Genomic DNA, 22245 nt, shown 5'->3' on the forward strand with positions numbered 1-22245 from the left:
TTGTTCTTTGTATCTGTGAGTCTCTTTTTTGTTATATTCACTAGTTGTTTTTTTAATTTCTTAGACTACCCATATAAGTGACAGCATACAGTATTTGTCTTTCTCTGACATTTTCACCGAGCATAACACCCATGTGGTTACTAATGGCAAAAAATGTCATTCTTTTTTAGGGCTGAATAGCATTCCATTGTATATACATACCAGATCTTCTTTATTCAGTCATCTGTCAGTTGACATTTAGGTTGTTTCCACGTCTTGGCTTTTGCAAGTAGTGCTACTATGAACACATGGGTATATGTATCTTTTCAAATTATAGTTTTGTCTGGATATATGCCCAGGAGTGGGATTGCTGGATCATTTGGCAACTTTAAGCAAATGCAATTCCTAAACAAATAAGATGTTTTGAATCAACTGACTTTAATTTTCAAGTAATTTTTCTACAGCAGTATTTAGGTGTAATTTACATACAATAAAATGCCCACATCTTAATTATACTGCTCTGGACAGTCATATTCACCCATGTAACCATCGCCCTGATCAAGATATAGGACATTTCCACACCCCAGAACATTCCCTCTAACTGCGCTGCAGTCATTTCCCTTTTCCACCTGCCACACAGAGCCAGCCGCATCTACAATGGGTACCATATTCTTATGTAACTAGAAAATGGAACCAAAGATGATTTTACAATTTAAATCTGATAAAATAGCATTAAGACCCATAAAGCTCCATGTTGTCTGCAGCTAGTCTTAATAAGCTTCTATCCTCTATCAAAAGCTTGTCTAGAGACTTTCCAGGTGGTCCAGTAGTTAAGAATCCATGTTCTAATGCAGGGGACGAGGGATCAATCCCTGGTCAGGGAACTAAGATCCCACATGCCTCTGTGTGACTAAGCCTGCATGCTACAACTGGAGAGCCTGCACACCTCAATGAAGACCCAGCACAGCCAAAATAAATAAGTTTTTCTAATATGTGATAGGAAGAAAGGCAAATGACCTTGAGCTTAGTTCAGTTAACAGTGTGAATGTAGATGTATGTGTGTGTGTGTGTGCACGCATGCTCAGTTGCTCAGTCATGTTCAACTCTTTGCGACCCCATGGACTATAGCCCTCCAGGCTCCTCTGTCCATGGGGTTCTCCAAGCAAGAATACTGTCCATGGGATTCTCCAGGAAAGAATACTAGAGTGGTTTGCCATCTCCTACTTCAGAGGATCTTCCCAACCCAAGGATCAAACCTGTGTCTTCTGTGTCTCCTGTATTGGCAGGTGGATTCTTCATCACTGAGTCACCTGGGAAGCCCCAGAAGGTAAAGTAATTTACAGTTAAATACAAAGTTTACTTTTTAAAAAACTTCTGATTTCACCAGGTCATCATTTGAGGTTGAAGTTGGGAATTAGGTAAGCTAAACATCTTCTCTTTTGTCCTAATCCAACATTTTTTTTATTAGAGTATAGTCGCTTTGCAATCTTGTGTTAGTTTCGGGTATTACAGCAAAGTGAATTAGTTATACACAGACATACATACACTTTCTTAAAAATTCTTTTCTCAAATAGCCCATTATAGAATAATTGAGTAGAGTTCCCTGTGCTACACAGCACATTCTTCTTAGTTACCTATTTTATACATAGGAGTGTGTATCAATCCTAATCTCCCAATTTATCCTTTCTCCGCCCGCCCTCAGTAACCATAAGACTGTTTTCTACATCTGTGACTCTGTTTTGTAGATAAGTTCATTTGTGCCTCTTTTTTATAATCCACATATAAGCAATGTATAAATGTCATATAATATTGCTTATATGTGGAATATTAAAAAAAGGGGAGCCTGGAGAATTTCAGGACTGTATAGTCCATGGGGTCACCAAGAGTCAGACATGACTGAGAGACTTTCACTTTCACTTTTCACTATATGATATTTGTCTTTCTCTAATCCAACATATTTAATTAAAAATGAGTATACAGATAGCTGGAGAAAGCAATGGCAACCCACTCCAGGACTCTTGCCTGGAAAATCCCATGGACCGAGGAGCCTGGTAGGCTTCAGTCCGTGGGGTCGCTAAGAGTCGGACACAACTGAGTGACTTCACTTTCACTTTTCACTTTCATGCATTGGAGAAGGAAATGGCAACCCACTCCAGTATTCTTGCCTGGAGAATCCCAGGGACAGAGGAGCCTAGTGGGCTGCCATCTATGGGGTCGCACAGAGTTGGACACAACTGAAGCGACATAGCAGCAGCAGCAGCATACAGATAGCTTCTGAGTACTCTCTTCCTACTTAGAATCAATTTACTCCACTGATTTTTCAGTGGTTCACTTTTCCCAGTTTAAGGAGATAGGCAATGATAATTGACATACAAGAAAATTATGAGAAAGGCTCTTGTAGGTTTTGGTACACTGCAGATTTCAGAAACCACTAATACTAACAGTTCTACTTAGAAACTCAGGTAACCAATTCTGAAGTGTCACATCCAAACAATAAGTCTGAAACCACACATATTGAAATTCCTGGTTCCTCTCAACCAATGCATCCATACCCTAGAGAGGCATTTTGTCTCTAATTACAGCCAATGGTGCGCTGGCTTCCAGGAGTCAGAGTTCTGTTTGGGGGTGCATTGCTGCATACTTGGGTGCCAGTTCTTTGATGAGATTCACGTAGTCGGTTTTTTCTGCACAGGCCCTGCACTCTTCTCCCCAGCTGTGCAGTATCTGCTTCAGCTCTGCTACTCTCATCTTGGACAGGTCCACTGATGCCAAGTCCAGTTTCTTTTCTTCATGACAAAAAGGAAAGGCATACATTAAAAAAAAAAAAAAAACTAAACTAAGAAAAGCAAATGGTGTTCCTTATCTGGGTACTGTCTACCCTGTGATCCAAAGTGGGGAAGAGTTCCAAGGTCTATGGAAACCAAGACATACCCAAGAAAAATGTATCATATATAAAGCTATTATGTTAACTCATGATCTATCAGATTTCCTCCCCATGGAATCATACTTGCTGCAAAACGGGGACCTATGCAGCGTTCGTAAAACAAATAGCACAACATCCTAATTGCTACTTTTAAGGCAAAAAGAAGGGAATCAAGAGGGTGGTGCCTTGGGATGGCCTTGTGTGTGGCCAACTGAAAGCCATGGATTGTAATTTACTAGAAAGTTATGGTTATGGTTCACTTTTTCTTTTTTAATGTGGACCATTTTTAAAGTCATTGAATTTAAATTTAAAGCCATTGAATTTGCTAAAATATTGCTTGTTTCATGTTTTGTTTTTTGGCTGTGAGGCATGTGGGATCTTAGCTCCCCAACCAAGGATTGAACTTGTACCCCCTGCACTGGAAAGTGAAATCTTAATCACTAGGCTGCCAGGGAAATCCCATGGTTCGGTTTTTATAGAAAAATATGTCTGAGGTAAACCGGATGAGCATATATATTACAAAGCACTAATACAAATTAGTTTTAAATACAAATTTAAAGAATTTAAATACAATTTTAAAATATAAATTTAAAGAATATAAATACAATATAAAGAATTTAAGCTAGTTTTTAAATACAAATTTAAAGAAACCCAAACACATGAATGAAATTAGGAGCATTCTCACCAATCCTTAGCTATTTTGGATCTCAGCTTAAACTCACCGGATCTCCCCTCCCCTACCGAGATTACCAAGCCACACCGAGTTGATTTACAGTCCTTTGGGGTAAACCAACTTCTCTAATGCTGGTGCTTCTGTACCAGTCAATCTGGTTCCTAACATTCTTGCCAATAGTATCTGTCACCAGCATCTAACTCCTCTAGCAGGACCATTGTTTCCCTATTTACAGATTATCTTCAGAGGATGTCAAGAACTCAGCTACTGCTCTATTGCCAAGCCCAAAAATAGAAAAAAAAAAAAATGAAGCTCATCTATAATATACCCATGACTATGATTTCTGTATCAGAAAGGGGCAGTTTTTCTCTTTCAAAGGCGAGTGTCCTCCCCACCTCCCCAGCCACTAGGTGCATGCTTGCTCATAGCTACAGCACTTCAGTTGACTTATTCAACTATTAGTTCTGGGACTTCTCTGGCTGTCCAGTGGTTGAGACTACACACTTCCACTGCAAGGGACATAGATTTGATCCTGGGCCAGGGAACTAAGATCCCACATGCTGCATGGTGTAGCTAAAATATTTTTAAAAAATTAGTGGCATCCTAGGACTTTTTCAGTTTGACATCTTCTGAAGCATTTCTTTTTGACACCTACATGAAAGAACATGGCATTTAAAAGCCTTTTAATAACTTAACATAGCTTTCAAATGACTTATCAAAATTTTCCAGTAAGTGTATCCTAATTTAAAAGTTGAATCTTAGACTTAGGAAAAAACTTAATCAAGGAGGTCAAAGATCTGTACACAGAAAATGATAAGACTTTGATGAAAGAAATTGAAGAAGACACGAACAAATGGAAAGAGATCCTATACTTATGGTTTGAAAGAATTCAGAATGTCCATACTGGACTTCCCTGGTGGTTCAATGGATAAGATTCCACCTGCCAATGCAGGGGACACAGTTTCAATCCAGGAAGGTTCCACATGCCACGGAGCAGCTAAGCCCGTGGGCCACAACTATTCAGCCTCTGCTCTGCTGCTGCTGCTGCTGCTAAGTCGCTTCAGTCGTGTCCAACTCTGTGCGACCCCATAGATGGTAGCCCACCAGGCTTCCCCGTCCCTGGGATTCTCCAGGCAAGAACACTGGAGTGGGTTGCCATTTCCTTCTCCAATGCATGAAAGTAAAAGTGAAAGTCAAGTCGCTCAGTCGTGTCCGACTCTTCTTGACCCCATGGACTGCAGCCCACCAGGCTCCTCCGTCCATGGGATTTTCCAGGCAAGAGTACTGAAGTGGGGTGCCATTGCCTTCTGCTCTAGAGCACAACAAGTGCAACTACCCAGCCTGTGCACTGCAATTACTGACGTCCACATGCCTAGAGCCTGTGTTCTGCAACAGGAGCTGAGTATTTGAGTATGGCGTGCTTAATCGTGTCTTTGTGACCCCATAGACTAGTCCACCAAGCCCCTCTGTTCATGGGATTTGCCAAGCAAGAATACTGGAGTGGGTTGCCATTTTTTACTCCAGGAGATCTTCCCCACCCAGGGACTGAACCAGGTCTCCTGCATCTCCTTCACTGGCAGTCGGATTCTTTACCACTGCGCCACCTGGGAAGCCCTCTGCAACAAGAGAAGCCACCGCAATGGGAAGCCTGCACACTACAACTAGAGAAAAGTCCGAATAAAGCAACAAGACCCACTGCACAGCCAAAAATAAATAACATGAAGTTTTTTTTTTAACTGAATGTCTATACTATCCAAAGCTATCTGTAAAACCAATGTGCTGCTGCTGCTACATCGCTTCAGTCGTGTCCGACTCTGTGCGACCCCATAGATGGCAGCCCACCAGGCTCCTCTGTCCCCGGGATTCTCAAGGCAAGAACACTGGAGTGGGTTGCCATTTCCTTCTCCAATGCATGAAAGTGAAAAGTGAAAGTGAAGTCGCTCAGTCGTGTCCGACTCTTAGCGACCCCATGGACTGCAGCCTACCAGGCTCCTCCGCTCATGGGATTTTCCAGGCAAGAGTACTGGAGTGGGTTGCCATTGCCTTCTACCAATGTAATCCCTACTAAAATGCCAGTGGCACTTTTGCAGAGAAAGAAAAAAAAAAAAGCCCTAAAATTTGTATGGAATCACAAAGGACCCCGAATAGTCAAAGCAGTCCTGAGAAAGAACAAAATGGTGAAGACAGTTAATAATGCTGTATTGTATATTTGAAAGTTGCTAACAGAGTAGAGCTTAAATAGTCTCATCACAAAAAAAGGAAGAGTAATTAGATGATATAATGGAGCTGTTTGCTAACCATCACAATTTGTAATTACATGATGATGATGGAGATATTAACTAATGTGGTAATCATATTACACTATATAAGTTTATCAAATCAACTTATTTTATACCTTAAACTTACACACTTTTGTATGTCACTTATATCTCAGTAAAGCTGGAAATAAATCAAAGTTGTATATAAAGCCTTTTTTATTTGGAGGGTCACTACACTCTGTGCTCCAGAGAATTCTTACATTTGTGTGTGTGGGTATTTTGAATTTAAACTTTTTATTTTAATTGGCGTGCAGCCAATTAACAATATTGTGATAGGGTCCGGTGCACAGGAAAGGGCCTCTGCCATACATATACATGGATTCATTCTTCCCCACATTTCCCTCCCGTCCAGGCTGCCACATGATGTTGAGCAGAGTTCCCTGTGCTATCAGTGGGTCCCTGTTGGTTATCGATTTTAAATATAGCAGTGTGTAAATCTCAATACCAACCTCCCTAACTATCTTTTTCCACCACCCTTCCCCCACCGGTAACCATAAATTCGAGAATCTTTACAATTTTTAATAATGATTCCTATTCTTTTAAAAAACAGAGAAAGCAGAAAAATCCTCTTAGGTTCAAAACCAAATAACACCTTCCTGATTGAAAACATGTTCCAAATCTACACTTACCTTGTTTTTTAATTTCATGGCTGATATGACAGAATAATACCTTTAAGAGTAGAAGCTTTCAGAGCCCAAATTTTAGTATTCCACAGCTCAAAGGCCCTTGTTCAATATCAACTTTTTCACCAAAAGGAAGCTGGGAAAAATTTACAACTAGTGGTCTATTCAAGATAAATAGTCGAAGGAGAAAATTACTTTCTTTTAGGTGCTGGTAGTTTCTTCAGGTTATTCTGGAGAACTTATCATTTGGTATCAATTTAAAAAGAAAATTCTCTATGGCATGGCTCCCCAGGGGCCTCTAGTGGCCAGCATTGCCGAAACATTAGTTAAGTATTCATTTCTTCTCAGTAATATCTGATGAATTTTTCTATTATTCAAGGAGCCCAGTAAGATACCTTGGTCATAGCAGAAATTATTCAAAAGAAATGTGCTAAATGAAAGAATCAGTACAGTTTTGTCCCTTTGGGGACTGTTTTTTCTACGGACTCAGTGATTCCTCCTTCTACTTCATTACTTGGAAGCCAAGAAAAAGATGCTAGTCCATCATCATCACCCTGGAAGTTAGGGCTTGCCCTTGCCCAGTTGGGAAACAGGTTGTCTTGATATCTTCCAGACATTAAATCTTTTTAAAGCCAGATGTGTAGCTATGGCGCACAGGCATATTACACAGCTATGTTGGAAAATAAAACTAAAGTATTAATGATTCAGAGTTGGGTGCTAATTACTTAGGTAGTTTAAAATATTACGCCACGTATGTAACATGAAACGATGACATAAACAAAAGAAATGGACTTCTTTTGGTGGAACTGCAAGGGTTAAAGGATAGGCTAAAGGCAGAATTCCCCGGCCTTCTATAAGTCCTATCCATCTACCCCAAAGGCTGGCCCAGATACAAATTATCTGTATAAGAATATATATATGTATGTAAAATTTATAAGGCCAAGAATAACGTTTTAAATAGGACATCTTCCTTTTCTGGCTGTTTATTTTCGGCACCCTTGATAAGTCTATTTCATCAGGCAAAATCTGATTTAATGTGATTAACCTATTTCCTAAAAGTTAAACCTGGCAGAGTGATAGACCTAGGAAGAATGTTAGAGCCCCATTTAAAACTTCAGGGTCCTTACATTACCTTTGAGTAGATGCACCTTTGGTCTTAATAGGTTCATGAAGTCTCTCAGTCATGTCCGACTCTTTGTGACCCCATGGACTGTAGCCCACCAGGTTCCTCCATCCATGGAATTTTCTAGGCAAGAGTACTGGAGTGGGTTGCCATTTCCTTCTCCAGGGCTTAATAGGTTACCAAGAGCTAATTCACCATGAATAGCTGCTCCCTTGAAATTTTTTTTTTTTTTTAATTGGCCATACCACATGGCATGTGGGATCTTAGTTTCTTGATCATTCAACCCATGCCCCCTGCATTGAAAGGGCAGAGTTTTAACCACTGGACCACCAGGGAAGCCCCTCCCTTGATATTTTGAACTTTTCTTTGACATATGCAGTTGAAAATGTCTTGGTGATTTAAGAGTTTAAATTTTGCCATTTGGGTAGGCAGTTTCACCTAATGCTGCTTGTGCCAGAATTCATTTTTCTTTCCTGAAAGAAGCTCAGACAATACTGGACACCATCCACTAGCCCAGCATCCTATTAGCAAGTGTAGAATTCCTTTTCTTCTAACACTGATGGTTTAAAAACCTGGCCCCATGTTTAGGGAATTGGCAATACATTGGACATTTGGGGGAAAACATTAAACTCCATTATACCATATTTCAGCTCACAGATCTGACTGTCCATCTTCTTCAGCTTCTCACAAATCTTCGCTGCAGGCATGTGCACACTCATCGGGCGAGTGACCTCACTTAGGATCTTAGTAGCGGCATCTTTTGTGGCTCCTAGATAGTAGCACTGAAGGGGAACAAAGAGAATTTAGGGTCCCAGACACTGGGAAAAGCAAGCAGTATAATTTCCAGAAGTGAGAAAGAGGTTAACCTAGTTTTCATGGCCCAGGTCTTAAATTTAACCCGTACTCACTAAGACATGAGAAAACAATGACTCCATTCCCGTGATCAGCCTAATTAGAAGTGCCCTGAAATTCACATTAAACTTAAAGACTAATGATAAGAGATAACAGTTGCTAAATGTTTTGCCTGTGTCAGATGCTGCTCTCAGGGCTTTAAAGGTACTGATGTATTTAATTCTCATAACGAGCCTGTGACATTAGTACTAGAACTTTCCCTATTTCACACCCAAGCCAACTGGAGGTCACCCAACCAGCAAGTAGAAGAGACTGAATTAATTCAAAAATCTAGCCTTCTGGATCTGGGGTCCATGCCCTGTTCCATCATGTTGTATTGCCTTTCAAGCTACCTGAAAAGCATTTTACATTTAAAAATATAAACCTTAATGGTGCAGACAAATGCTGAGAGTTTTATAGTGTGTCAGTGGTGAGCAGTTAACAAGGCAAATTTAATTGACAAATTCAATACAACAGATTTAGGCAAAGCAAGTTGGCCCAAGATTGTCTTTAGTGCTATGAAGACAGTATATTGGAACAAGTCATTTGTGTTTACCCAGGAAACACCATTTCAAGATAATAATACTTCATTAATTATGCATAAATAATTATGTAAAAATATGTTTATATGTTTCACTAATTGTCTTGATTAGAAATGTAAAGTCTACCCACACTAACTCAGGACAGTAAATAAATTCTCATTAGGAATTCAGTTGTATAGTAATTTCATTTAAGAAATCATGGAATTGGTTGCCTATGTTTTTTCCAAAAAGCCAGATGAAACCAGACATATTCTAGGTGAAAATACATTGACTCCATTTTCCTGAAAGATCAATTTTTGCTGGCCTTCTACAGGGAACATGCTTGGGGCAAGGATCCAAACAGGAGAACATTAAACTCAAGATAAGAAATGAAACAGTTAGCAGTTTTCTCCAAGCACAAGGGGGGAAATGAAAGGTGAAAATTTACCATACCAGGCGGTTTTCTTTTCCTTTGACATCCAAGCAAAAGTTGATCAATTCTTTTTCTATGGTGTCCAGAGAAAAGTTGACTCCTCTTGCTATCAAGGAATTGTAGAATCGACTCAAGAATTCTTGACATACTATAAGGAACAAAGAAATTATGTATTTGTGTATTTATGTACAATATCACCACTACCACACCTATGCACATGTCCCTCCCACCAAATAAAAAAGTATGATTCAATGCATTGTGACAACAAATTCATATTATAAGTAAGAATGGTTTGGGGCAGGTGTGTGGTCCAAGCAAGCTGAGAAGGAGATGGAGACCAGAGCTTATGCTGTACCTATTAGCTTAGTATTGGGCCTTGAATAACATAAGCTTTTTGAATTAATCCAGTCTGTGAAACCAAGTTCCACTCTCAAATATGAGCATTTCCCACCTAATATGAGAATGTCACTAACCCTACAGGAACATATAGCCAGCCTCCTCTGGGACATGATGCTAGGGACAGCTTTGGTAAAGCACAGAGAAGAACCAAAGTATGTGTCTTGAATGAAGCTCCTTGGTAGTCTGCATCTGTGTCTTTGTTCCAGTTTGAACCCCTATCTAAACAATCATATTCAGTCCCAGGGTCCAAAGTCAGTGAAGAGATGACGATCAGAAGAGGCACAGGCAATAAGAACAACCTAGTTACTGGCTGTTGGCACCATTCTGAGTCCTTTATGTGGATGAACTCATTCCAGTCTCAGAACAGAGCTCTGATGTAGATACATTCCTACCCCTATTTTACAGATGAAGAGGCTGAGTCAGAGAGAGGCCAGTGAACTTGCCCAGTAAATGGTGGAGGCAATTTGATCCCAGGAGGTCTCACTCTGGTCCACAGCCTCATCCACTAGGTTACTCTGCAACAGGAGGAGCTGCTTTCCCATGTTGCTGGCTCAAAGGGGCAGGTGTGTGGTCCAAGCAAGCTGAGAAGGAGATGGAGACCAGAGCTTATGCTGGAACAAAGCAGCCCTAATATTAGAAAGAGAATTTTAGGGGAATATGATAAGGAAGAGCAGCAAATTCTATGGTTGTTATTTAGTCACTGAGTCGTGTCCAACTCTTTGAAACTCTATGAACTGTAGTCCACCAGGCTCCTCTTTCCATGGGATTTCCCAGGCAAGAATACTGGAGTGGGTTGCCATTTCCTTCTGTAAGGGATCTTCCCAACCCAGCGATCAAACCCGTGTCTCCTGCGTCTCTTACATGGCAGGCAGATGCTTTACTTCGGAGCCACCAGGGCTCATTAAAAATTCCAAAAGATTTTGTCAAATCAGATTTGATGAACTGATCCAAAAATACATATGAAAAAACAAGAGCAAATGAAAGCCAAGAAATTTCTGAAGAAGGAACTTGAGGAGTAGATCTTACTGATATCAAGACAATTCTAAAGCTATAGCATTTAAAACATGGTGGGACTGGCGCAGAAAAAAAAGCCGCTGGAACAAAAGTGAGACTAGAAACAAATCCAGAAATCTAGAGGAGCTTGGTGTAGGATGGAAGCAATGTTAAAAATCAGTGGGGGAAGAAATGCACAAGTCAATAAATGATACTCAGACCATATACCTAGGGAAAAGCTCAATTTAGATCTCTATCGGAAACTACACAAATGTGAATCCCAGGAGAATAAAGACATAAAAGAAAAGCCACAAAACAAGTTTTAGAGTAAAGCATCTTCTTTATGGCATCAGGATAAAGAAGAATTTCTTAAAGAAGATACCAAACCAGAGACTGTATATTTAATTACATCAAAATTAACCACTTTTGTAAATGCAAAATAAGTCATAAGCAAATGATAAGACAAGCCACAAACTGGAGGAAGGTATTTACAACTTATATAACTGACAAAGGATTAATATTCCAAACACATTTTTGCTGTGGTCATACCCTTAGGTCCAGTCATTACCAGTGACTATAACTTCTCTGTATTCTCAGTGGAAATATTTCATTGTCTGATCCTCACCTCCCATCTTCCCAGCTCACATCCTCTAACATCCCAACACCAATGATTCTCTGATCCCGCCAGGTCACATTGATTCTGCTACCTCTCTACCATGCTTCCTCACCCAGCTTAGATTCTGTGGTTCAACATTATAATCACTCCTTTTCACACAAATTCAACTCTCTTGTATCGCTCTCCTTTGTTGGACTCACCCAGCAAAATCTTAACGCTGGTTGAAACCTCTTTCCACCCACTTGGTACCTACACTCACTTAACATGGCTGGAGGAAACTGCACCACGAGGTTCACTGGTCTTGCTGTTAATTCATGACTGCTGATTTCAATGAGCCACCAGTGCTTCCGACAATCCCCCTGCTTGGACCTCACCCACACTCTATCCCACTCCCAAAAGGACAAGTACACAGCAGCTCTCTAGCAAGCCTTGCCTAACACCTCCACCCCATCGTCATGGTTGATCCTGTTTCCCATTTCTTCGAGGGGCAAAAAAAAGCAACAAAAGAGAACTCTCATTTGCCTCTGTCTCCGCCTCTACCACACAGCAGAGTCTACTTTAATTCCATGAATGAAGTGTGACAACTCTTCCACCTGCTAAGTAGATCCTATCAGCTCCCGGCTCCTGCACCTCTGCCCTCTCTCTTTCCTGTATTGTTCCCATGAACATGCTGTTAATTCTCACATCTTAAAAGCAACAAAATCTCCCTCAACACCCCTCCCCAACACCAAACACCATCCCATTTCTCCACTCCTCTTTAAGAAAATCACTCTAAAATAAATTTTATACTTGTTTCCAAGTCTCTCCTATTTTTAGTTTTAAATATTTATTATAGGTTTTTCTGTAGAAAAGAAAGATTTAATTCTTTTGCCCAAACCCATCTCCTGTAAAAAGCGTTTGGTTGGATATTTTTATGTAGCCTTAAAATCTTTGTAAGGACAGGGAAGCCTGCGTGCTGCAGTTCATGGGTTCGCAAAGAGTCAGACACAACTGAACAACAGCAACAATCCTTGTCTTCTAACTTGAGTATTTACAACTTAGTACTTAAAAAATATAATAATGCCACCTGCAGGAAAAGAGCTACAACTTTTTTTTTTAAGATAATGATAAAGTTTAAAATCAGGTTAGTGAAATTATTAAGCTACCTGTAAACTAGGAACATTGTTTTCAGCAGTTCCATCCATACCTTCTAGAACTAAAGTTGGTCCCACATTATCTGCTCCACTTGATTTTGGATGGAAAAAAAAGACACCAGATTAGTCTTGCTGGTGTCAGGACCAGGGGGAATTGCTACCTAGGAATAAGATACATGTTATACTGCGTTGAGACTTTAAGAATAGCCAAAAGTTCTTGAATAAATGTAGGCTAAACTTCGTCATTCCAATTTTATTTTTACTATTGCCTTAAATAAATTAGTTCCCAACTCCATACTCAGAGGCAGTTTAGTAGTGACTCAGTGCTTGGGCTCTGAAGCCAAACTTTCTGGGTCTAAATCCTGGCTTTATTATTTCATATTTATTAGCTGTGACTTCAGGCCTTTCAACATTGAATCACCTGACAGTCTAATTGCTGTGCCTTTGAAGTTTTATCAGTCTTCTTTTTCTGTGCTTAAGATTTTCCTTTTGTGTTTTTCAGTTTCCTTCTTATGTGGTTAGATGTGGAATTATTTTTTATTTATACTGTTTGGAATATGCTGGACTTCAAAATCTGTGGATGGGTGATTTTCATCAGTTTGCAAAAATGAGTTATCATCTCTTTTGCTCCATCCATACCTCTCTCTTCTCCTTCTGGAAGTCCAATTAACATACGTGGGAATTCTTCTCTTGATCCACATTGTACCTTTATCTCTGTTTTGTATTTTTATTCTCGGAATCACTCAGTGATTCCTTCTTGACAATTTCTTCAGTCTTCAACTCTCTAATTCTTTTTCTCAGCTCTGTCTAATCCACTATTAATCCCACTTATTTCCTGTTTATTTTCATTTGTTTAGCTGTGCCGGGCCTTCGTTGCTGCATGTGGGTGTTCTCTAGTTTCAGTGCATGGACTTCTCATTGCAGTGGTTTCTCTTATTGCAGAGCATGGGCTCTAGGTACCCAGGCCTCAGTAGCTGCCCTCGCGGGCTTAGTGGCACATGGGCTCAGTTGCTCGGAGGCATGTGGAATCTTTCCAAACCAGGGATCAAAGCCATGTCCCCTGCTTTGGCAAGTGGACTCTCCAACACTGACGCACCAGGGAAGTCCTAATCCTAGTAATTTCTGTTTGTGCATGCTTATTTGGTTCTTTTCCACACATGTTGGAAATATTTTTAATAGTCTCCTGCCCTTTATTCATATTTTCAATCCCTTCATTTCTTTACATATAATAAACATATTTTATATTCTGTGCCTGATAATTCCAATCCCTGAAGCCTTTCCAGGTATGCTGCCTCTGTCTCTTGTCTCAACTGGCTGCCACTTAGGATGCTCTTCTTCCCATGTGTTTGTGACTTTTCTAATTGTGAGCTTTCTTTCTGAGAACTTTGTTGGAATTATTAGAATTTTGTGGGACTGGGTTGAAGGTAGATTCCTATCAGTGAGATTAACATTTGCTCATTCCTACTTGAAATCCCTTTAAACTAAATTCTCAGTTTGAGATGTTTTGAATCACCCAGGTTGGCTGTGTACATTTGGACTTCAATGCATATTGTGTGGTAGCTTGTGACTATGAGTGATTAGGAGGTATTTTTTGTTTTCCCTTTTATTCAGTTAAAAAGTTCAAGTACTACAGTTCCCTTTAGTCTCTGGAGATGGTGGTAGAGTTGTGGTTATTTCCAGGTCACCTTTTATAATGAAGGTCTAGCTCTCCAGGGTTTCAAACTAATTGGAAGAGGATCCAGTTACTATGTGCCTAACTTGAGAAGGTTCTGGGCTATATCTTTATCCTTCTTTTTTATTTTATTCATTCTTTTTATTTTATAGCCATGAAAAATCTAACTTCCAATTGCCTGGGTGGCAAATACTCTCAAGAAAAATCCCAGCCTCAGGGTCCCTTTACCTCTTCTGGTTCCCATTTTCACATTGTTTTTGGGCTCTGAGTATGCCTTCCTGGGCTTCCCTGGTAGCTTAGTGGTAAAGAGCTCACCTGTCAATGCAGGAGACATAGCTTCCATCCCCGGGTTGGGGAGATCTTCTGGAGAAGGACATGGCAATCCACTCCAGTATTCTTGCCCGGGAAATACCATGGTCAGAGGAGCCTAGCAGGCTACAGTCCATGGGGTTGCAAAACAGTCAGACACGACTTAGCAACTAAACAACAGACAACAAGGCCTTCCTAACTTACACTTCATATTTTTCATTTTATCCAGTGTTTTTAGTTGTTTTCAGCTGAAGGACTAGAAATGTCCATTTTTAGAACATGATTTTTTATGCTGTTTAATAAGAACAGAACACTAAATATAATAGCCATGTCGTGGTTTTAACAAACATTTATTGAGCAATTAGTAAGTGCCTGACAGTATTCTACAGGCTGTTGGAAAAACAAAGCTCCTATTTTCAAGGATTACATTCTAGTGAATAAATAAAAGTCTCTTGTGGCTATGAAGGAACATCAACTTGGTAAGGAGGATAGAGGGTGACAAGGTAATTCTAAATGGGGTGGTCAGGGAAGGTCTCTCAGATAAAGTTGTGTTTGAGCAGAAAACATAAGGAAATGGGAAAACAGATTAAGTGGACTGCTGGGGAGAAACTCTCCAGGCAGAGGGAAGAATAGGGCAGGCGTGTCCTTGGCAGCACCAGGAACAGTCAGGGAGCCAATACTGGGGAAGTAGAGTGATGAAGAGGGAGAGTAGTAGAAAATGAGGTCAAATAAACAGCAGCATGTCAGGTCATCTAGGCCTTGGGGCCATGGTAGGGACTCTGGATCCTGCTCTGAGAAGGGATGCCATTAAAGGTTTTGAGAGGAGTGCAGTGGTCTGACATGACTTTTAAATTATGCCTCTGGAGGTTCTTCAGAGAATACCCTGCACGGGGGGCAAGAAGGAAAGGAGGCAGAAGAGTTTGGAGGTTCTTAGAATAGCTGCCTATCTTGGACCAGGGTGGGAGCCTTGGAGGTGATGAGATGCTGGATATATTTTGAAGGCAAAGCCAAAAGAACTTCCTAATGGATTAGATGTGGCATGAGAGAGTCACAGAGGTGTGGGCAGAGGCAGAAGTCAAGAATGACTTCAAGGATTTTGGCCTGAGATACTGTAAGAGTGGAGTTTGCCATTTGCTAAACTGGGAAGCTCAGCAGGAATTCAGTCTTTTTTTTAAAGTATTTTTATTATTTGACTGCATCGGGTCTTAGTTGCAGCATGTGGGAACTAGTTCCCCGACCAGGGATCAAACCTAGGCCTCCTGCACTGGGAATGCAGAGTCTTAGCCCCTGAACCCACCAAAGAAGTCCCAGGAATTAAGTCTAGACATACTTAAATGAAGTTTGAGATACTTATAGACAACTGTGACAACTAATTTTATATGCATCCACTTGGCGAGTGTTTTTGAATGAGATTAACATTTAGATCCATGAACTCTAGGTAAATGGATTGCCCTCCATGATGTGGATAAGCCTCTTCCAATCAGCTGAAGGCCTGAATAGAACAAAAATGATTGCCCTTCCCAAACATGAGGGATTTCTCCAGTAGACTGCCTTATGCACCATCAACTCTCCTGGGCCCCCAGCCTGTTGGCCCATGATACAGACTTTAGATATCTCAGTCTCCATAATCAGGAGAGCCATTCTTTATAATAAATCTATCTGTATGTATGTGTCTATCTATCTTCTTGGTCTGTTTCTCTAGAGAACGCTAATATACTATTTGACACTGCAAACAGTAAGGAGCAGCTAGGTATGTACATCTGGATTTATATGATTATATTCTTTGCAGCCAAAGATGGAGAAGTTCTATACAGTCAGCAAAAACAAGACTGGGAGCTGACTGTGGCTCAGATCATGAACTCCTTATTGCCAGATTCAGACTTAAATTGAAGAAAGTAGGGAAAACTACTAGACCATTCAGGTGTGACCTAAATAAAATCCCTTACAACTGTACAGTGGAAGTGACAAATAGATTCAAGGGATTAGATCTGATAGACAGAGTGCCTGAAGAACTATGGATGGAGGTTCGTGTCACTGTACAGGAGGCAGTGATTCAAAACCATTCCAAAGAAAAAGAAATGCAAAAAGGTTTTCTGAAAAGGCAAAAAGCCCTTACAAATAGCTATGAAAAGAAGAGAAGCGAAAGGCAAAGGAGAAAAGGAAAGATATACCCATTTGAAGGCAGAGTTCCAAAGAACAGCAAGGAGAGATAAGAAAGCCTTCCTCAGTGATCAGTGCAAAGAAATAGAGGAAAACAATAGAATAGGAAAGACTAGATATCTCTTCAAGAAAATTAGAGATACCAAAGGAACATTTCATGCAAAGATGGGCACAATAAAGGACAGAAAAGGATCATCAAAAAAGCAAGAGAGTTCCAGAAAAACATCTACTTCAGCTTTATTGACTATGCCAAAGCCTTTGACTGTGTGGATCACAACAAACTCTGGACAATTCTTAAAGAGATGGGAATACCAGACCACTTGACCTGCCTCCTGAGAAATCTGTAGGCAGGTCAAGAAGCAACAGTTAGAACTGGACATGGAACAACAGACTGGTTCCAAATTGGGAAAGGAGTACGTCAAGGCTGTATATTGTCACCCTGTTTATTTAACTTATATGCTGAGTACATCATGAGAAACACTGGGCTGGATGAAGCACAAGCTGGAGGCAAGATTTCCAGGAGAAATACCAATAACTTCATATATGCAGATGACACCACCCTTGTGGCAGAAAGCGAAGAAGAACTAAAGAGCCTCTTGATGAAAGTGAAAGAGGAGACTGAAAAAGTTGCCTTAAAACTCAACATTCAGAAAACTAAGATCATGGCATCTTGTGCCATCACTTCATGGCAAATAGATGGGCAAACAGTGGAAACAGTGACAGACTTTATTTTCGGGGGCTCCAAAATCACTGCAGATGGTGACTGCAGCCATGAAATTAAAAGATGCTCCTTGGAAGAAAAGTTATGACCAAACTTGACAGCATATTAAAATGCAGAGACATTACTTTGCCAACAAAGGTCTGGCTAGTCAAAGCTATGGTTTTTCCAGTAGTCATGTATGGATGTGAGAGTTGGACTATAAAGAAAGCTGAGCGCCGAAGAATTGATGCTTCTGAGCTGTGGTGTTAGAGAAGACTCTTGAGAGTCCTTTGGACAGCAAGGAGATCCAACTGGTCAATCCTAAAGGAAATCAGTCTTGAATATTCATTGGAAGGACTGATGCCGAAGCTGAAACTGAAACTCCAATACTTTGGCTACCTGATGCAAAGAACTGAGTCACTGGAAAAGACCCTGATGCTGGGAAAAATCGAAGGTGGCAGGAGAAGGGGACAACAGAGGATGAGATGGTTGGATGGCATCACGGACTCAATGGATGTGAGTTTGAGTAAACTCCAGGAGTTGGTGATGGACAGGGAGGCCTGGAGTGCTGCAGTCCATGGGGTCGCAAAGAGTCGGACACAACTGAGCGCCTGAACTGAACAATAAAATGGTGTTAAAGGGTGAAACCACAGGATAGGGAGAGATCCCAGGTCTCAGTGTGATGTAATTCCATTGTGTAGGAGTTGAAAAGATGTAAAGAACCAGAAAGGACTGAAATAAGAAGCCAGTAAGGTAGGATGAGAACACAGAATGAGTGTGTCCCAGGAGACAGTGAATAAAGTGTTAAAAGGGAGGGACTGACTGATAAGTTGTGTTGAATGTTGCTGATAGAATGTGGAAAACATGCATTTTGATAAGTATGCAAAGGAGATACCTGCTGTAGGGATCAATGCAGAAACCATCTTTAAAGCTTCCTGATGACCCCTGATTCTCCTCTTCCTGCAAAAGAAACCCTGTGTTCTGATGCCTCAAAGCTCCTTCTCTATTCTCAAATACACCTTCAGATGATATCCACACTTCAACTGTTGCTCTGTCAATGTATTACCTAGATGATGGAAGTTGGGAATTCTAACTTGCACTTTGAATGATACACTTTTGACTCACTATAAGCTGTATAACCTGTTATTGAAGCACTATATAACGTGTGTTCAACAGAATTGAACTATGCACCATGGTAGCTGCTGGAGATGATGTGGGAAGAGAAAAAGTCTTGACTGTCAAGGAAGGCACACGTGGAGGAAGCCAAAATGATTTCTCAACACTATGAGACACGTACTAGATACAAAAGGGAGGCACCTCCCTGGAGGAATTTGGAAGATCAGTAAAAGATACTATGTATGGGAATTACATGATCACCACACTAGGGGAAGGATGCAATTGTGGCAGCTGAAAATGGTGAAGGTTGGTAACAAGGCACTGGAGCTGGGCAGAAGAAAGGAGCAGAGTCAATCAGAAGGTAGAATCAATAGCCCCAGTGTTTGATGGGTTTAGGGGATCAGGGAGAGAAGTCTAGTCTAGTGGACTAGTTATATACTGGTGTCATAGCATAACAGACTTGGGGGACTGAGAAAGAGAGGAGAAAATAACTTTGGTTCGTGACTCTGTTGAGTTTGAAGTAGAAGATATCTAAGTAGATGTGTTCAGTTGTCCATTGGATTCAAGGTCTTGGACTCCAGAAAGGAGATGGGGTAGATATAAACATCTGGGATTAATCAGACTATGGGTAGGTCAATTCCAATTGCACAGAAGAGTGTGTAGACTGAGAAGAGAGGAGGACAGAGGGCAGAATTCTGGAAAATTCTAATATTGAAGCCATGGCTAGAGAATTAGAAACTTACAGATACTGTCAAGCAAATGAGCACAGAGACAGGAAGCAAAAGCAGGGGTAAAGCAGTATCATAGCCATGAGGAGAAGAAATTTTAAGGACTTTGCTGGCGATCCAGTGGTTAAGACTCTACCATTCCACTGCAGGGGGTGCAGGTTCCATCCCTGGTAGAGGAACTAACATCCACATGCCATCTGGCATGGCCAAAAGGGAGAGAAGAAATTTTCTGAAAAAGTCAGTGGTGTCCCATGCCAAAGAGAAGTCACAGTAAGAATAGAAAAGATTCCTTGGGCTTACATGAAGAGAGTAATATCACTATAAATCAACTAACAAATTAGTTTAAGGATTCTGGCATGTATTTAACCAGATAATCATACTCCTTTTAGTTATGCTGTAGGGTTTTATTTATTAAAATTAGTCCCATAAGTGAATAATTATTTCAAAGTAAAAAAGAATTTTAATAGTCCCATAATACTATCCTTTAAATGAGATTCAGAAATATTTTTTTTTCCAGTAAAGCTTCACTTGACCTAAAACAATCAGAAACTTAAATACTCTCAGGACTCAGGCAGATAAAATGAATGGGTAAACCAATCCAAGGACCAATGCGCTGTCCTTTCTGAAAAGAGCAGCCACAGCTAATTCCCACTATATGGACAGATGGGCTAGTCTTGACTGGTAACCTGGTTTTCAAGATAAGTCAGAAATCTGAATTTTTTAGTATGACATCTCCCAATTTCAAAATACAGCCAATTAATTTTGATGTGGTGTCAGGTTTTTCTATTGATAAAAGAAATCAGTGGTGTCCCATGCCACAGAGTAGTCATGATAAGAATGGCAGTTTGCCCTACATTATGTATAGTATAGCATTTTAATCTTATACATTGATGGGAAGTTAATTGGCTAATGATAAAGACTCATAAGCAGAAACAGACCCAGATCTAGACTTTTTCGTTTTGTTCTAAAACCAGTATTTCCTTCGCTATAATTCTAGTGTTAACAAAGGGGAACACACACCCAGGTTAGTCAGACATGCCAGTTAATAATCACAATATGCTATAATAAATTCAAGTTAGAAGCTTCAGATTTAATTAATACATATGCTCTGGCTTTTCTGAAATGTTTGTAAGTAGAAACTCCAGAAACTAAACTGCTGATGATTAATCCAATCGTCTATGCCTTATTAAGTTCTGCTTTATACGTGTAGGACCTAGTTAAGTTATACGGGACCTTTAAACAAAATTACAATATTTAGCTGAGTAACTACCTGTATCTAAAGTTTGATAATAACATCATGTAGGTATTTTAAATTTCTGGAGAAAAGCTTAATTATTGCAGGGCCGACAGAAAACTGGACTCCAATTGTGAAGACTTATTCACTTATATGGTACAGTCTGTAGTTACCCATTCATTCAACATGTATTGTGAAGCTACCATTTCCTGTTATGTGAGAATAGATTTTCAGGCTTAGGGATGAGTGAAGGATATACATCTAAGGTAATTATTTCAATGAATTAAACACGAGGTAAGTGCTCCAGTAGTCCAGGAGGAAGGAGCTGAAAGTGAAAGTCGCCCGACTCTTTGCGACCCCATAGACTCCTGGCCAGAATACTGGAGTGGGTAGCCTTTCCCTTCTCCAGGGGATCTTCCCAATCCAGGGATCGAACCCAGGTCTCCCGCATGGCGGGCAGATTCTTTACCAGCTGAGCCACAAGGAAAACCCAAAGAGGGAGGAGCTAGCACAGCTAATTATCTTCTTTGATCTCATTAACAGCCCTCTGAGATAGGTATTGTCACGTTGATTTTTCAAGAAACAGTTACAGTGCCAGTTGGAGCCAGAAGGCTGAGTGGGATGTAGACCCATCTATTCCAGCTGCAAGTCCACAGAGGAGATTCCGTGAACAGCAAAGGACTCATTCTTCTGTATTCCTCCTTTTTCTAACGAGTTAAAGTACTCCTTTGTAAAGTCCCTTTTCCCTGTGAAGTCCTAACAAATGTTAATTCTGTCCTCTGATTTAAGCCATTTCACCTCAATTACAGATAGTTTGTCACGTTTTGTCTTTTTGGGAGTTACAAACTAATTTGAACTTGAAAGACTTCTGTACACTACAAGAAGCAGCACGTGTCTCTGCAGCTAGACGTGTGTGCACAAAATTGAGTCCAAATCTAAACGCACCAGCTCACGTGTACACCCGTGGCGGATGCATGTTGATGTATGACAAAACCAATACAATATTGTAAAGTAAAAAATAATAAAAATAATAATAATAAAATAAATAAAAATGAGGGACAAAGAGAAAAATAAATAAATAAAAGCACCAGCTTTGACTACGGCGGTTTAATAGAGCAAGACCAAGAACGCAGTGTGAAGGTGTCACTGGGCCCAGCTCGAACTTTTGTCTAGGCTTGGACGAAGGCGATCAGAAACCAGGGCCAGGGCCCGCATTCCTGAGTGCAATGTTATTTATAGCCAAGGCTGGGAGACGCCAAAGCTAACAACAGCTGCGCTGTGACCTGGTGCCACCGCCATGCAAGCAGGTCTCACACCGCTCACCTTCACAGTCGGCGCCCGGGATCCCCCCGGCCTCCTGGCCCTGCGCCCGCCCCGGGTTAGAGACCCAAAGTCCGGCGCAAAAGGCCACCATTGCGGCTGCGCCGCCGCACCACATGCTGAGCCAGCAGTTTCAAACTCCTCGCCACCTGCGAAAAGAACAGCCGCGCGGGTATCGCCCGCAGGACGAAGCAGCGCGGAGCCTGGGATGCAATAAATCTACCCGGAGTTGCTAGGACAAATGACGCAACTCAACCGTGAGTTTCCATTGGCTCTCAGGAAAAGAGGGTGGGACGAAGGAGCCTTTTCGTTTCTCATCCCCGACCTGCGCGTGCGCAATATTGCTCAAGCTGTGCTGCCCCAGCGGGGAGAGACTCACAA

The 22245-nt window shown here is 40.8% G+C and overlaps 1 protein-coding gene across 1 annotated transcript; it reads right to left on the reverse strand.

The window, feature by feature from the left end:
• Positions 1-398: 398 nt before the first annotated feature.
• CDNF (cerebral dopamine neurotrophic factor) lies at positions 399-22185 on the reverse strand. The gene is made up of 4 exons (XM_061436102.1): positions 21868-22185; positions 9505-9632; positions 8280-8421; positions 399-2765 (listed from the first exon to the last, which is right to left on the reverse strand). The coding sequence occupies exons 1-4, from the start codon at positions 21980-21982 to the stop codon at positions 2587-2589; spliced, it is 564 nt and encodes a 187-aa protein (XP_061292086.1). The 5' UTR covers positions 21983-22185; the 3' UTR covers positions 399-2586.
• Between the last annotated feature and the right edge of the window lie 60 nt (positions 22186-22245).

The sequence above is a fragment of the Bos javanicus genome, chromosome 13 (genome assembly GCF_032452875.1).
Source record: "Bos javanicus breed banteng chromosome 13, ARS-OSU_banteng_1.0, whole genome shotgun sequence".
Taxonomy (NCBI): Eukaryota; Metazoa; Chordata; class Mammalia; order Artiodactyla; family Bovidae; genus Bos; species Bos javanicus.

Excerpts from the sequence above, each read along its gene's own strand:
- CDNF (XM_061436102.1), bottom strand. The coding sequence starts at position 21,982 with ATGTGGTGCGGCGGCGCAGCCGCAATGGTGGCCTTTTGCGCCGGACTT. Across the intron at positions 8,422-9,504 it reads AAGGAAAAGAAAACCGCCTG|TGCTACTATCTAGGAGCCAC; the intron begins GTATGGTAAATT and ends GTTCCCCTTCAG. Across the intron at positions 2,766-8,279 it reads GATCTGTGAGCTGAAATATG|AAAAGAAACTGGACTTGGCA; the intron begins GTATAATGGAGT and ends TTTGTCATGAAG.